Source organism: Galeopterus variegatus, unplaced genomic scaffold (assembly GCF_000696425.1).
Source record: "Galeopterus variegatus unplaced genomic scaffold, G_variegatus-3.0.2 Scaffold11734, whole genome shotgun sequence".
Taxonomy (NCBI): Eukaryota; Metazoa; Chordata; class Mammalia; order Dermoptera; family Cynocephalidae; genus Galeopterus; species Galeopterus variegatus.
In genome coordinates, this window is record NW_007737845.1 from 22,941 (window position 1) to 37,204 (window position 14,264).

At 35.1% G+C, this 14,264-nt stretch overlaps 1 protein-coding gene across 1 annotated transcript in view; it reads right to left on the reverse strand.

Annotated features, from left to right (window-relative positions):
- The window catches only part of LOC103610760 (nucleoporin Nup37-like), a gene marked incomplete at its 3' end in the record, with an annotated part of 35,845 nt that extends 21,920 nt beyond the window's left edge, over window positions 1-13,925 (reverse strand). The window contains exons 1-4 of the mRNA XM_008594857.1: window positions 13,872-13,925; window positions 12,320-12,540; window positions 2,762-2,886; window positions 231-303 (exon numbers count right to left, since the gene is read on the reverse strand). Of these exons, the coding sequence (XP_008593079.1) occupies window positions 231-303; window positions 2,762-2,886; window positions 12,320-12,475 (354 nt within the window). The remainder of the gene's footprint in view (window positions 1-230; window positions 304-2,761; window positions 2,887-12,319; window positions 12,541-13,871) is intronic.
- Between the last annotated feature and the right edge of the window lie 339 nt (window positions 13,926-14,264).

Sequence of the window (14,264 nt, forward strand, 5' to 3'; positions counted from 1 at the left end):
CCTAGTATTTTAATTTAATAAGTGATATCAGATTTATAATCTGCAGTCACTACTAAAAACCTAGTTACTATAGCCTACAAAAGGGTAAATGATACCCTAAATTAATTTCTTAAATTTGACCACAAAAAGTCATATAAAATTGTAATAAATACAAATAAAAAGGCAAAAAGTAATAAATACATGTTTTAATATAAAATCTAAAGATTTATGATTTACACTTGTCAACATACCTTATATTCATTTTTATCTTGAAGATCTGAAGTAAATAATCTAATTTTCATATCAGCAGCTGAAGTACAAAATCTGGAAGCAAAAAACAAAAACAAGCCCATTTATAGCTTCTGTAAGTGGAAGTGCCCCCCTGATCTCTGTCCCTCCCTCCAAGTCACCAAAGCTTTTATCATAACTCATAATCATACTTTTATTGGAGGAGAAAAGGAGAATGTTGTGGCACTTCTGCAAAAAATATTATATAGTCATTACTGAAAGTAAGAGGCATATTAAATATTTTGAGAATACACAAAATGTTAGTATATTACAGACCTGTCTCTTCAATAATAGAAGTGTAGAATTTTATACTAGCAGCACGTTAATTTAATATTAAATGTTTTCTTAAAAGCATAAAGTGATAGATTTAAAAAAGTATATTCATTTTAGCCAGGACAACATGAGGTATTAAAAATGTTGTCATACATCTACCTTAGTCTTTGTCTTGTTCAGTTATCCATAACCCTTCTTACTTTTTCTATTCCTCCAGATAAATGAGATGAAATATGATACTCTTTTTATGTCTGTAAAAGCTGGTATATTTATACATGCTAAAAGCTAGAGTGTTACTTGCGCTGACTTTAAACATTCAAGACACGTTTTTCAGTAGTTCATTAACAGACATTAAATTTTTTAAAAATCCAAGTAGCAAACAACTATTTTTTAACTAGTTCACCTTAAAGGTGATTAAAACCTAAAATTTCTAGATTCTCAGCATGCTAAATAATGACTGAGGAAGAAATAGACATATTTATATATTGAAAAACAAAGTTTATTTCCATTACTTCTTTGGCAAGAAAAGTGTCACATGGATCTAAATCTCTTCTTTAGTTCTCAACTAAAGTTAACCATTTTTTCTCAAGTAATAAATGTAAGGACCTCGGTAAAGCAAGGCTATTAATCTGTAGACTCGGATGTGCTGGTAGGTCTCTGCTACGACATCCCTTTCCAGTGATCTGTCAAGAACCATGAGAGGAAACAGATCAAAGCCAACAGGGAAATTCCCTTTCTGTCCAAGGTTTTCTCAGAGGTGAAATTAAAAGTTGTAGTGAAAAAAAGTAGTTTTTCTTCCTCCTATAATTGGGATTATGATGTTTTAAAGTGGGGAAGTATATATCTTTGTTTGTGTGTGTGGTGAGGTGGGGGAAGAGGGTGAGAGAAAGAGGGAGGGAGAGAGAGGGAGAGAGAGGGAGAGAGAGAGAGAGAGAGAGAGAGAGAGAGAGAATCAGTCTTAGGAAATATCTACATTTCCTGTGCAATTTAGACACAGATTTCCAGTTGTTAATTTTAATAATTTCATTACATACTTTACAAATATAAGCCAAATTTTAATGAAAGCAATTTTTTAGAGAGATTTTAAAATATATATATATTCATATATTCAGGATTTCTTTAATTTCTCTTTTTTATATCTTTAGTTTCTTTTGTGATTGCCACATATTAACTTTTTTTTTTACTGTGGTCAAAAACACATAAGAAAATTTACCATCTTAACCATTTGTAAGTAGAACATAGAGTAGTGTTAACTATATGCACATTGTTGTGCAACAGATTTTTAGAACTTTTTAATCTTGCAAAACTGAAAAACACTATATCCACTGAACTACTCCTCTGTCTACCCTCCTCCCAGTCCCTGGAAACTGCTATTCTAACTTCCATTTTATAAGTTTTATTATTTCAGATAACTCATAAGTAGAATAAAGCAATAATTGTCTTTTTGTGACTAGCTTATTTCATTTAGCATGACATCCTCAAGGATCATCCATGTTGCAGCATATAATAGGATTTCCTTCTTTTTTAAAGGCTGAATATTATTCCATCACATGTATACACCATTACTTTCTTTTGAGGCACTCGTCCTTACCTGGCCGTGTTCTGCCTGGCTGTGGCCGTTAGGCACCCATGCTGGGCTACACTATGCTGTAACCAAGACCCCTACCCAGATATCATACAGACCCAGATGCAGCTGCACCCCTGCCTTGTCTCACACTGCGGTTGCCACAGACTGCTATAACAGAATTTTCCCTTCTGCTTCTCCCTTGCTGTAATTTTTCATCCTGAGACAGAGTCATAACCACATAAGATCATAAGATCACCCCTCTTGCCCTGTTGCAAAAACCCGGAAATGCTATGATATAAAAATAACAGCCTCGCTGTGTTTGGGGCTCAGCCTTTGCAACTAGAGTCCGCTGAGCTGCTGCCGGCATCAATAAACTCTGTTCCTTGGTGTTTCCTGCCTCTCCCTGTGACTTCACAGTAACACTGCAACACTTTATCTATTCACTGGTTGATGTTCATTTAGCTTGCTTCTACCTCTTGGCTACTGTGAATAATGCTACAATGAATATGGCAGTGCAAATATCTCTTCCAGATCCTGATTTCAATTCTTTTGGTACTAAGAAATGGGACTGCTGGATCATATGGTAATTCTTCAGATCACTAAAAACAACCAAAGGACATTGATAACTATTGCACTTGATACTTTAAAACTTACTTGATTACTGGAGGCAATGAATCAAGTCTAGTCTCTGGGCTCCAAGCTATGCCATCGACCCTGACTCCATGGTGAAATGTTCGCAGTGTTTTATACCGAATTCCTTCAATGTCTGCCTCTTCCTCCTAAGCATACAGAGTAAATGTTTTAATAAATATGAGAACAAACTATGTAATACCCTATATTTCATTGAATTTTTCAGAAGGCCATGCATATTAGCTGGAAATTTGAGATTTAAATAGTTCACTGAATTAAAAAAAAATTCAAAACTGTTTAAGTCTCACAGAATACCTCTCGAAGGCAGCTAACAACAAACGGTAAACATGTTATACTTTATTTTAGGAGACATTTTACCCTTACTAGTAAACACATTTCATTACAAATTCAATGAAAATAGAATGCTCTAAGAATCAGAATATTCTAGGTACATGAATTACCATACATGGATTATCAACTGAAAATATAAAAAAAAAAATACAATGAACTTAAAGTTCTGATTATATGGAAGATACTTTGGGACCTTATGATGTCTCAAAGTCATTACAATGAGTGTTAATGATTTTCATGTAGTAATGACACTATTTATATATATTACAAATAATTCATCTATAATATTATAGTCTATGAATAGTGAATATGCAAATAATAATATAGTTATTTTAGTCTTAGTTATTTGATTCTGGGTATAAATGTTTAATAAAGTCAGCTCATTTACCGGGTTCTGTCTTGCCAAAATGATTTCAGCTTATTCTCATGGGAAGGTGAGGAAAAAAATAAATTTTAAATGTCAAGCCATCTATCTCTGGCAATATGGACACAAATCTGAAAAGCTCTCCCGCTACAATAATAATGCAAAAATCCAAATCCAGAGAAGGAACTGAGTAGTAAGGTATGCTGGTGTTAAAAGGGCACTTGCCCACATCTAGTAACTTAAAGCCTCAGTTTGCAAGAGACAGGAGACAAAACTTAGGGTCTGTACAAGGGAGGATGCCAGATCAGAAATCTTTGCATAGATCCAGTGTCCTTAAGGGGAGAAATAGAAAAAAACTAAAAAAGAAAACACTGCTGTGCAAAGTACCTACCATAGGTGAAGGCCAAGAAAAAGAAAAAGGAACTTGTGAGAAATCTCAACGATTAGCTGGCTCTAGCATGACTATGGGGAGAGAATTCACATTAACAATGTGGTCCAGAAAATAACAAAGAACTTATTCCAAAGTTGTTATATGTTGGTAGTGACCCCAAGTACTTGACAGAAACAAAGGCAAATTCTCTCTGGATAAACTACTTCTACCCACGTCTCAAAAAGTTCCCAAAGATATAGTTCAATCAAATATGATCTTATATACATGCATTCTCAGATATGAAAACTAAAACATATGAACAAAAACAACAAAACTGCAGAATAAAACCTGCAAAGATATCTTATAAAAATTATCAGATCCAAGAAAGATGTATGTTTAGGGAAATAAAAGAGGTAAATAAAAATCAGTAAGCAACAAGAGATTACCAGAAACGGCCAGGCAGATTTATAATCTATAACAACACGGTACAGGCATAAAAATAGACATATAGACCAATGGAACAGGATAAAGACTCCAGAAATAAACGCACACATTTATGAACAACTGATTTTTGATAAAAGTGCCAAGAACACACAATGGGGAAAGGACAGTCTGTTTAATGTATGATGCTGGGAAAACTGGATATCTATAAGTAGAAGAATGAAATTACACCCTTATATAAAAACCCACTCAAAACAAATGAAAGACTTAAATGTATGACCTGAAACTGTAAATCCACTACAAAAAAGCAGGGAAAAAGCTCTAAGACATTAGTCTGGGCAATGATTTCTTGGAATAAGGACCCCAAAGCATAGACAACAAAAGCAAAAATAAACAAATGGGATTGCATCAAAACTAAAAAGCTTCTGCAGAGCAAAAAAGAAAACATTAACAGAGTGAAGAGACAAACCACAAAGTGGGAGAAAATATTTGCAAGTCATATAGCTGATAATGGGCTAATATGCAAAACATATAAGGAAATCAAACAACTCAACAGTAGGAAAACAAATAACCTAATTAAAGAATGGGCAAAGGATCTAAACAGACATTTTTCAGAAGAAATACAAATGGCCAAGAGGTAAATGAAAAAATGCTCAACTCACTAATCATCAGGGAAATGCAAAATAGAACAATAATGAGATATCACCTCACACCTTTTAGAATGGCTATCAAAAAAATGAAATATAACAAGGATGTGGAGAAAAGGGAACACTGTACACTGTTGGTGGAAATGTAAATTAGTAGAGCTATTATGGAAACAGTATGGAGGTTCCTCAAAAAACTAAAAATACAATTACCACATGATTCAGCAATCCCACTACTGGATATATATCCAAAGGAATTGAAATCAGTATGTAGAAGAGATATCTACACTCCCATGTTCACTGCAGCATTATTCACAATAGCCAAGATATGAAACCAACCTAAGTGTCCATCAATGGCATATTATTCTGCCTTAATAAAGAAGGAAATCTAATCATTTGTGACAACATGGATGAAACTGGAAGATATTATGCCAAGTGAAATAGGCAAGGCACAGAAATAGTACAAATAGTACATAATCTTGCTTATATGTGGAATCTAATAAAATCAAACTCATACAAGTAGAGTAGAATGGGGTGGGGGTGGGGTACAGGGAATGGGGAGATGTTGATCAAAGGGTATAAAGTTTAAGTTAGGGGGAATAAATTTTTGAGATTTATTGCACAGTATGGTGACTATAGTTAGTAATGTATTTATATTTTGAAATTCCTAAGAAAGTGAATTTCAAATATCTCACTACAAAAAGTGAGGTTGACAGATATGTTAACTAGCTTGATCTAACCATTCCGCACTGTACTTATAAACCAAAAACATCACACTGTGCCAAATAAGTATATACAATTATTTGTCTATTACAAATAAAAGTTAATAATAAAAAAGAACTAAATAAAACTTTTAAATATACCATAATTGAAATTTTAAAAAAATCAATCTTTACATGTAGCTGGAAGATAGACTTGAAAAAATTAACTCAGAATGTAGAAAAACACAGACAAAAAGAGAGGTTAAAAGACAGAGGATTCAGTGAGAAGTTCCACCTTGTATGTGACTGGGTTGTGGAAGGAGGAATAGAAAGAACTGGACAAGAAGTATTTGAAGAGATAATGGCAAAGGACTCTCCATACTTGACAACATGCATCAATAGTCATACTGGGCTAGCTGGTTAGCTCAGTTGGTTAGAGCTCAGTGTTACAGGTTCAGATCCTGGCACTGGCCAGCCGCCAAACAGAACAAAACAAAGCAAAACAAGCTATATTTGGAAAGAACAATAAATCCCAGGCAGCTTAAATAAGAAGAAATCTATAGCTAGAGACAATGTAGTGGAACTTCAGAAAACACACACACACACACACACACACACACACACACACACACACACACACACACAGATTGATCTTAGCAACTGCAGCTAGAAAGAAAAGACAAGTCTTCTATAAAAGAGTAATAATTAGATCAAAAACCAACTTCTCACCAGAAACAACAAAGGCAGGAAGACAGTGGAATAATATTTTCAAAATGCTGAGAGAAAATACCCATGGAATTGTAGACATAATAAAACTGATTTTCTAGAATGAGGATGTATTAAACATACTTTCAGAAAAACAAAAACCAAGAGGTAGAATCAATAAATTTTCACTAAAAAAATTCACTAAAAAATTTTTTTTCAAGCCTATGGCTTGTGGGCCAAAGCTGGCCTATGGCCTGGTTTTGTATGGTCCATGGGCTGAGAATCATTTTTACAATTTTAAGGAGTTGTAAAAAACAAAACAAACAAAAAACAAAGAATAATATGCAATGGAGACCTTAAGTGCTTGGCAAAGCCTAAAATATTTAATATCCAGTCCTTTAAAGAAAGTCTGCCAACTCCTGTAGTAAACGATGTGCTTTTGGATGAAGAAAAATGATCCTAAATCTGGTCTCAGAAATAAGGAATGGTGAGTAAAAAAACCAAAGGCAAACAGGTGGGTAAATGTAAATAAACATTAGCCACATAAAACAGTATTTAATTTTTGGGTTAAAACAAAAAGAAAAATGAGAGAGAACTAAAATGGTGGACAACAATAAGTCTGGAGGGGTAATAATAGTTCAAATGTTAAAGGTCTGTCTTCCTCGTGAAGAAGGTAAAGATATTAATTTTGACTTTGTCTAATTAAGTATGCATGTTCGAATGCCTTTGGCAACCATTAAAAAAAAGAGCAATAGCATATAAAGCTTCTAAACTATCAGGGAGGAAAAAAATGAAAGGAGGGGTACAAAAACACAAACAGAAAACATGGTAAGAAAAAGCATATTGGCAATGCTTTCAATAGTAAAAATCTAAAGGTAACCTAAATATCCAACAGAGCAGAAACAGATAAATAAATTGTGGTATATTCATATTATAAAACACCAGCAGTAAAAATAAATAAACTTTGACATGGAAGAATCTAACAACTATGTTAAGCAATAGCAACAAAAAATAGAAAAACATAAGAGTATTACTGGTATAAAGTGAAAAACAGCATAGTGATTTGGAATACCTACACGTATAGTAACACTTATAAAGAAAAGCAAGAAATAAACAACACAAAATTTCAGACATGTTTACTTCTTGGGGATGAGATGGTAAGGCAGTAAGGAAAGGCTAGCCAGGGGGCTTCAAAAGCATTGCCAATGTTCCATTTCTTAAGTTAGGTAGCAGGTACACAGGGATCTATTTTATTCTTCTCTATACCTTACATAGATAATACACATTTTTAAAAGCCTAAATAATACAATTTAAAAAATAAATAAATCATTGTCCTCTTATTTAAATCACTACGTGAACTGGGTCTACAGACTACAGCCAACATTTTCATGACAAGTTTGTCCAAAGAATCTTCTGTATTAAGTAACTATAGTTATCTTTTATAAAAGCTTGTGGGATTATAAAATATCATTAGGGAAACAATCCAGAGCAGGTGAAACTAGACATTTAATGGAATACATATGTCTAGATAGATAGGAATTACCTGAAGGTCTGTTTTAAAAATTCCATTTACCCTGAATCTAAATGCAAAGTTTTTATAACATGTACTCTAATCGAATCCAAATAGATGCGTTGATTTTTCCAGGACAGCCTTTGGGATCCTAGCAAAGTCATTTCACAGATATACTACACATGTGTTTCTGTACATAATTCAGATACCCTTTGAAAATAACTTTAAATTTCAGATGAATTTAAGGGTTAACAGCAAAAAGTTTTTCCATAAATGAAAGAAACAGAAATACACGTATAAAGAAAACATCATCAAATTTTATTACTTAATAATCTGTATGTATAACAGCTGCATAGCTAAAAGCCAATTATGCCAAGGTAGTGATCAGTAAGCAAATCAAAAATAACTTTAGAAGCCTAATCATAGCTGAATTCATAGTTTGAGTTACACCTATCTTTTCCACACTTGACAAATCAATCTTCAAAAATAAAGTTTTCACATGAAAATGAACATTATTTTGCTACTGTAACAACAGTGCTACCCAAATTATACATGGAATTATTGGGTGGTCATAGGGATAAAGAAATCCAAGGGGCTGTACAGCCTGAGCTTTATGTATTACCAGTGAAATCCTTTTTTCCTGGCAGCACCATCTGCCACTGAGCCAACTAAAAGGCCAGAGTGTGTGTGTGGTAGGCAGAGACAAATACTATTTTGGGTTTCGTTTGAGCTGTAGGCAGTATTGTATAGGCAGGAAATTAAGGTACTTTGGAAAACTCACTATATAATACAAATGATTATACAAAACTCCTGCAAAGTTGAGGTTGGGGCAAAGCCAGACTGACAGAAGGGCTATTCTAAGTGTTTGAAACTGGCAGGCCCTCCTACACACCCATTTAAGGCCAAATATAGAATTTCAGTTAGACAAGACTTAAGTTTATCTAGTCCAATTCTTTCATATAATGCTTGAATTTCTAGTAGAACATCTAAAAGAGGTTTGCGCAATCCCACTCTGAACAGTTCCAGTGAGAGGGAACTAGCTACCTCTTCAAAAACCTTATTCAATTGGAGTATAGCTCTAATTATTAGAAGAGTTCTCCTTAACATTAAGCCAAAATCTGTTTCCAAGTAAGTTCTGCTCATTTCTCCAAGTTCTATTCCTGGAACTCTATAGAGTTAAATCTAATTTAGTGATGGCAAGTATCTGGCCATAGCTGATCTCCCCTAGGTGAACACACTCAAATGAGGATAATCTTTAGAATCAGTCTTAAAGCACTACAAGCAACAACTCTAACCAAACATAGAGGTGATAAATTACATAAAATCTGTTTACTATTCTAATACCTCTACCACATGACACTTTTAAACATTTAAAACTACCCTGAAATTTGTCTTTAAGTACATTATCTACTTTGAATCATACTACACTGCTGAGAACTAAAAATTATTATTATTATTGTGTATTAAAGATTTCAGTCAATTTACAGAGGAAGATATAGAGAGAACTGTACTGTATAATCCAGTAGCCATTAGCCAAGTGGGGCCTTATTAAGCACTTAAAATGTGGCTAGCGCAATCCGATATGTGTACACTTTATAAAGCACAAAATACACAACAGATTTAAAAGACTATGAAAAAAAATAAAACATGTCAGTAACTTATTACAGTGATTACATGTGAAATATTTTGGATATGCTAGATAAAAAAATATGGTCTTAAAATGAATTTCACCTGTTTTTTACTTTTTATGCGGCTACTACATTTAAACTTATATTTGTGGCTCACATTATAGTTCTATTAGACTGCACGGAATTAGCTCCTTTTGGCAGTTTAATCATTGCACTGACTCATGGAGCACATTCAGGTGACTAAAAACCCTAGGTCATAATTCTCCTTTTGGTTTACCAGTCTACCTTTTAAGACTTTATATTCATCTTTATTAAATTTTAGCTTGTTCAACTTGGCCCATTAATCCAATCTATTACACAATATTTGGATTCTGAGCACAGAGCTTGGCATACAACAGGTGCTTAATAAATACTTGTTAAATGACGTCTGTTATCCAAAGCACTAGGGTATCCTCAGCTTCATCTTCCACGTAAATAAAATGTGCTTGCCTAAATCAATATTCTCATCCAAGTCCTGATAGAGGCCTCAATTCATTAATGAAGACCCTTTGAACAGACTTAGACACTTTCACGCTCCTTCCGCTCTTTACACATAGGGCTCTTATAGCATTTTTCTTATTGCACTGTTTTATATTTAAATGTCTCCTTGAGGGACAGGTCCTTGCTTTTTTAACTTCCCAGCACTAATATGGACTTAATCAATATTTGGTAAATACATGACACCAGTTAAGAGTACTATCATTCAGCTTATATTTTCATTACATTAGAAAGAACAGCACGAGATTCTGAAAAATGTTTTGTTGAAATTCAAATTCACTATATCTACAGTGTTTTCCTAATAGTCTTAACACAAGGATTGCCTTTCTGATGGGAATGCAAAAATCTTTCAATTTGATTTATCTTTGCTTAGTTTTCTCTCAAGACAAGAGGCATGAAATTGGGTGCTATGGAACTTCGAGGTTCTAGGATAAGAGAATAGGAATTATGTTTCATAATATTTACTTAGATAAAAAATAACTTCCAAGAGAAGCAACAATTTATTTTGAATCCCCAAGGGCAAACCACTGGAACTCAATTCTCCTTCAGAACCATTTGAATCACAGCTTCAACCTATCTGAATAGAAGCATAAAGAAATAAAACAAGAGATTAAGAATGGGGTTTAGATCTTACTTTTTCATTTAGTAGTCATGCAAATTCCTGAACTTCTTTGAAGTAGAATGGAAATTCCACGAGGATAGGAACAGTCTTAATTAACTGTATGAGCGTACTTCAAAAAGTCATGAAAAAGTAAAATTAAAAGATTATACATTGTCAATCTCACAGTTCTCAGGCTCAACCAAGACAATCCATGTGACCATAACCCATAATGAAACAATACAAATACAAATGTTTTTACTTTCTTTTCCTCATTTTTTCATTTTCCTTTCCTCTCCCCTTTTCTGTCACCCATTGTCTCTGACTTTTTTCCTGATTTATTCTCCCCTCCTGACTTTCTCCCTCAACATTTCTGAATTTTTTGTAAACTGCAGATAAACGTTATTTTTTTATTGTTTTAAAATATAATCCTATGTTCATAGCTATTAATTTTAAATGTAATGAAGTAAAAAGTTAGTTTCACCTGTAGCGGGCTGCTTTATTCTTCTGTAGGTTATTAGCCTGTATCAGAGAAATGGTTTCTCTTCAGTATTTTTCAAGTGTATGCTACCTTATTTGTTTGAATCATATGACTTTTTATGATCCAAATCCAGTAGTCCAGTTGAAGTGATGCTGGGTGATATGTAGCCTAAAAGCTAGAAATTCGTACCCCCACCTGGATAGACAATGGGAGACAGCCTAAGAGCTCTCATATTCTACTAAGACATCAATAAAACTGAAAATTTCAATTCATACTTTCCTTTAGGACAAATATGAATGCACCCAATTTTGCAAAACTTTACACATTTATTGTACTTTAAAATAAACTGCAAGATGTCAAAACACTGTTAAGATGTAGAACTGCTTCCTGAGTAAAATGGGAAATAATGTTTATAATAATATATCACTTTAGTAATAAAGTTATTTCAACTTTTTGAAAATTGGTCATTGCCAAATTACATTAATTCCATTAACTAATTTTAATTTGAGAAATACAGTTCTATGAATAATATTCTGGATTATGTATGAATAACAATGTGCCTGATGCCTCCTAGGAACTTTACACATACTAACTCATTACTTTCTCACAAAATCCTATTGAGCACCATATTCCTCATTTTTATAGAAGAGAGGTTAAGTACCTCAAGGTCACATAGCCATTAAGAGTTAAAGCGAAGCAGGAGTAAAACCACTAGGCATTTTGGCTCTAGAATTCATGCTCTTAACGGCTATGCTGAACTGCCTCCTCAATTAATACGATCCCATACTTTGTATACTCCAAATGTATGCTTTAGATGTATAAGAAGTACGTCAGCACATTAATAGGAAAGCTGAATATCATGAAAGCTACAAAAGCTCCTGGAGGATCATTTTTTAGGATCTCAGTATTAGCTTGTTTCCTATGTCAAAGAAGAATGGAGAAAAACTGCAATTATAATTGGATCTCATTTAAATGAGATTTTTCCTATACATACAAATGTTCAGTTAATCATAGCCTTCAACCACCACAATATTCCATTACTAATCATGAGGCAAAAAAGGAGCCTCATACTCTTCTTCTTCACCATCTATATAATGTCTGTACAAATCTCAGGCAGATATAACTGGGAATACCTCTGTGGGTCTTCAAATCTTTCTTTTTAAACATTTAACTCAATACACTCTCAAAGTTTAGCTTTGATTTGTATAAGTTTTCTTATCTTCACTGTCTTTTAGCAACTTTGTAGACTAACCTGAAATGTACATGTGCCAACGACCACGTAATTATTGCCACCATATGCAATTAGGTTTCCTGAATCCCCACTCTCAAAGGGATTAAATTCTACCACATGCACATAATCTTCACAATCCACAGCGTACGCAGCATTTCTTGCGGCATCTTGCTTCATCTTGAATGTCAAAACTTGAGTAGTTGTAAAAATAAAATAGCCTTCTACTGGACAAGGTCAGGAAACTGCAGATTACAGGATAAATACAATTAGAAAAAGCCAAAGTGTCGGTCATTCAGCAAATGAGTCAAAATAAGGTTCCAATGCCACAGACAACTCAAAAGAAATATTTAAAATACTTATCAAGGGTCAGAAACTGCAGGAAAACAATTCAATCTAATTATTAAATTATTAATGTTTTAACACTTCCTCCACAGTTTTCCTCTGTTCCACATTTGTGACACTGTACCCACAGAATATAACACCATAAAATTCTGTTTAAATTATCTAAAGGAAAAGTGAGTACTTGAAAATGGAGTAACTTTTAACAGTAAACATATCCATAAAAATTAACATTTATGGAACACTACTTGTAGATACCAGGTTAAGCCATTTTACTGACATTAGCATATCTTGTATTTGCACAAATTTAAAGGCATGTACTACTTATGGCCCCCAATTTACAAATGGGGAAATTGAGGCTTCGGAGGTTAACTAACTTGCCAAGCTCCGAAGCAGTCAGGATTTGAAACTCCTATGTGTTGGGCACCAGGGCGTAAAAACACAGCCTCTTGCCTTGAAGGAGATCACAATCTAGGGATGGTTATGATATAGCGTGAAAAGAGCTATAATATAAACAGATACAGAATATAGGATCTGATGGAAGGAGTGCCAAATGTGGTATGTGATATAAATACTCATAAAGCCAGGTACAAAACCTCAACTAACCTGTTAGAGCCTAGTGTGCATTCTGAAAGTAGCATTCCTACATGAGAATTGTGGATTTTAAGAGTTTTTCTTTTTTATCAGACGCAAGATATTTGTACTGAAAACAGTTGTGCTCAGCAACAAACACATCAAAATACCTGATGAGAATATACTGAAAATCAGATGAGTCCCACCTCGGGGAACTTATAAACTAGTAACCTTAAGAATGGGCATCATCTGGGACTGGATACTTGTTAAGGGTGACCAGCAGGTGAGATACCCACGAAAGCAGAACGGTATGGAAAGTGCACGAGACTCGAGGTGAGGAAACTCGGTCCCAGTCTCTCATCTACTACTCATTAAAGCAGTGCCCGGTGTCATTACTTTGTCAAGGCCTCACCTATACACGGAAGGCAGGACTTGACCCTCTAAAAGTGTAAGGGCAGAAAGGAGAAACGAACAAGAGAAATCCCCACAATGAGCCTAGACGCCTCGCCCCAAGCCAGGCAAGTCCCGCGAGATCCCGCTCTTAACCTCCCCGAGCCCGAGGTCGGAGGAAAGAAGGAAGAACTCCCGCGGATAGGTTGGGAGCGCGGAGCGGCAGACAGCAAAGCCGTGCGGCCCCTTAGACTGCTCGCGCAATACGCACCGGAGAGTGCCGGAAAGCGACCAAAGTGAAATTGTTCTCAGCTGAGGGTGACACGGCGCGCGCCGGCTCTACTTCCGGGTCGGAGGGTGAGCGCGACGATTGGCTCCCGTGCCCTCCCGCGAGATTTAAAATGGAACTCACGTCTATTCAAGCAGCCACGCGGCGGCAGCCCTGTGGGGCTTTTCCTCAGGCTAAATTACGCCTCCCCGGAGTCAGGTGAGTCTTACCCATGCCCGGCTTGCCTGTCGCACTTTAAGTGGCTATTCTAGCCGCGGCTTGAAAGGGCGTTTCGGTGACAACAAAGTGCCATGAGACCGTAGCTTCGCGCCGGAACCTGATTGGGTCTGGCGGCGTTGGACGGAGTTTACAGTGTCCAGTGATGGAGCTGGGAGG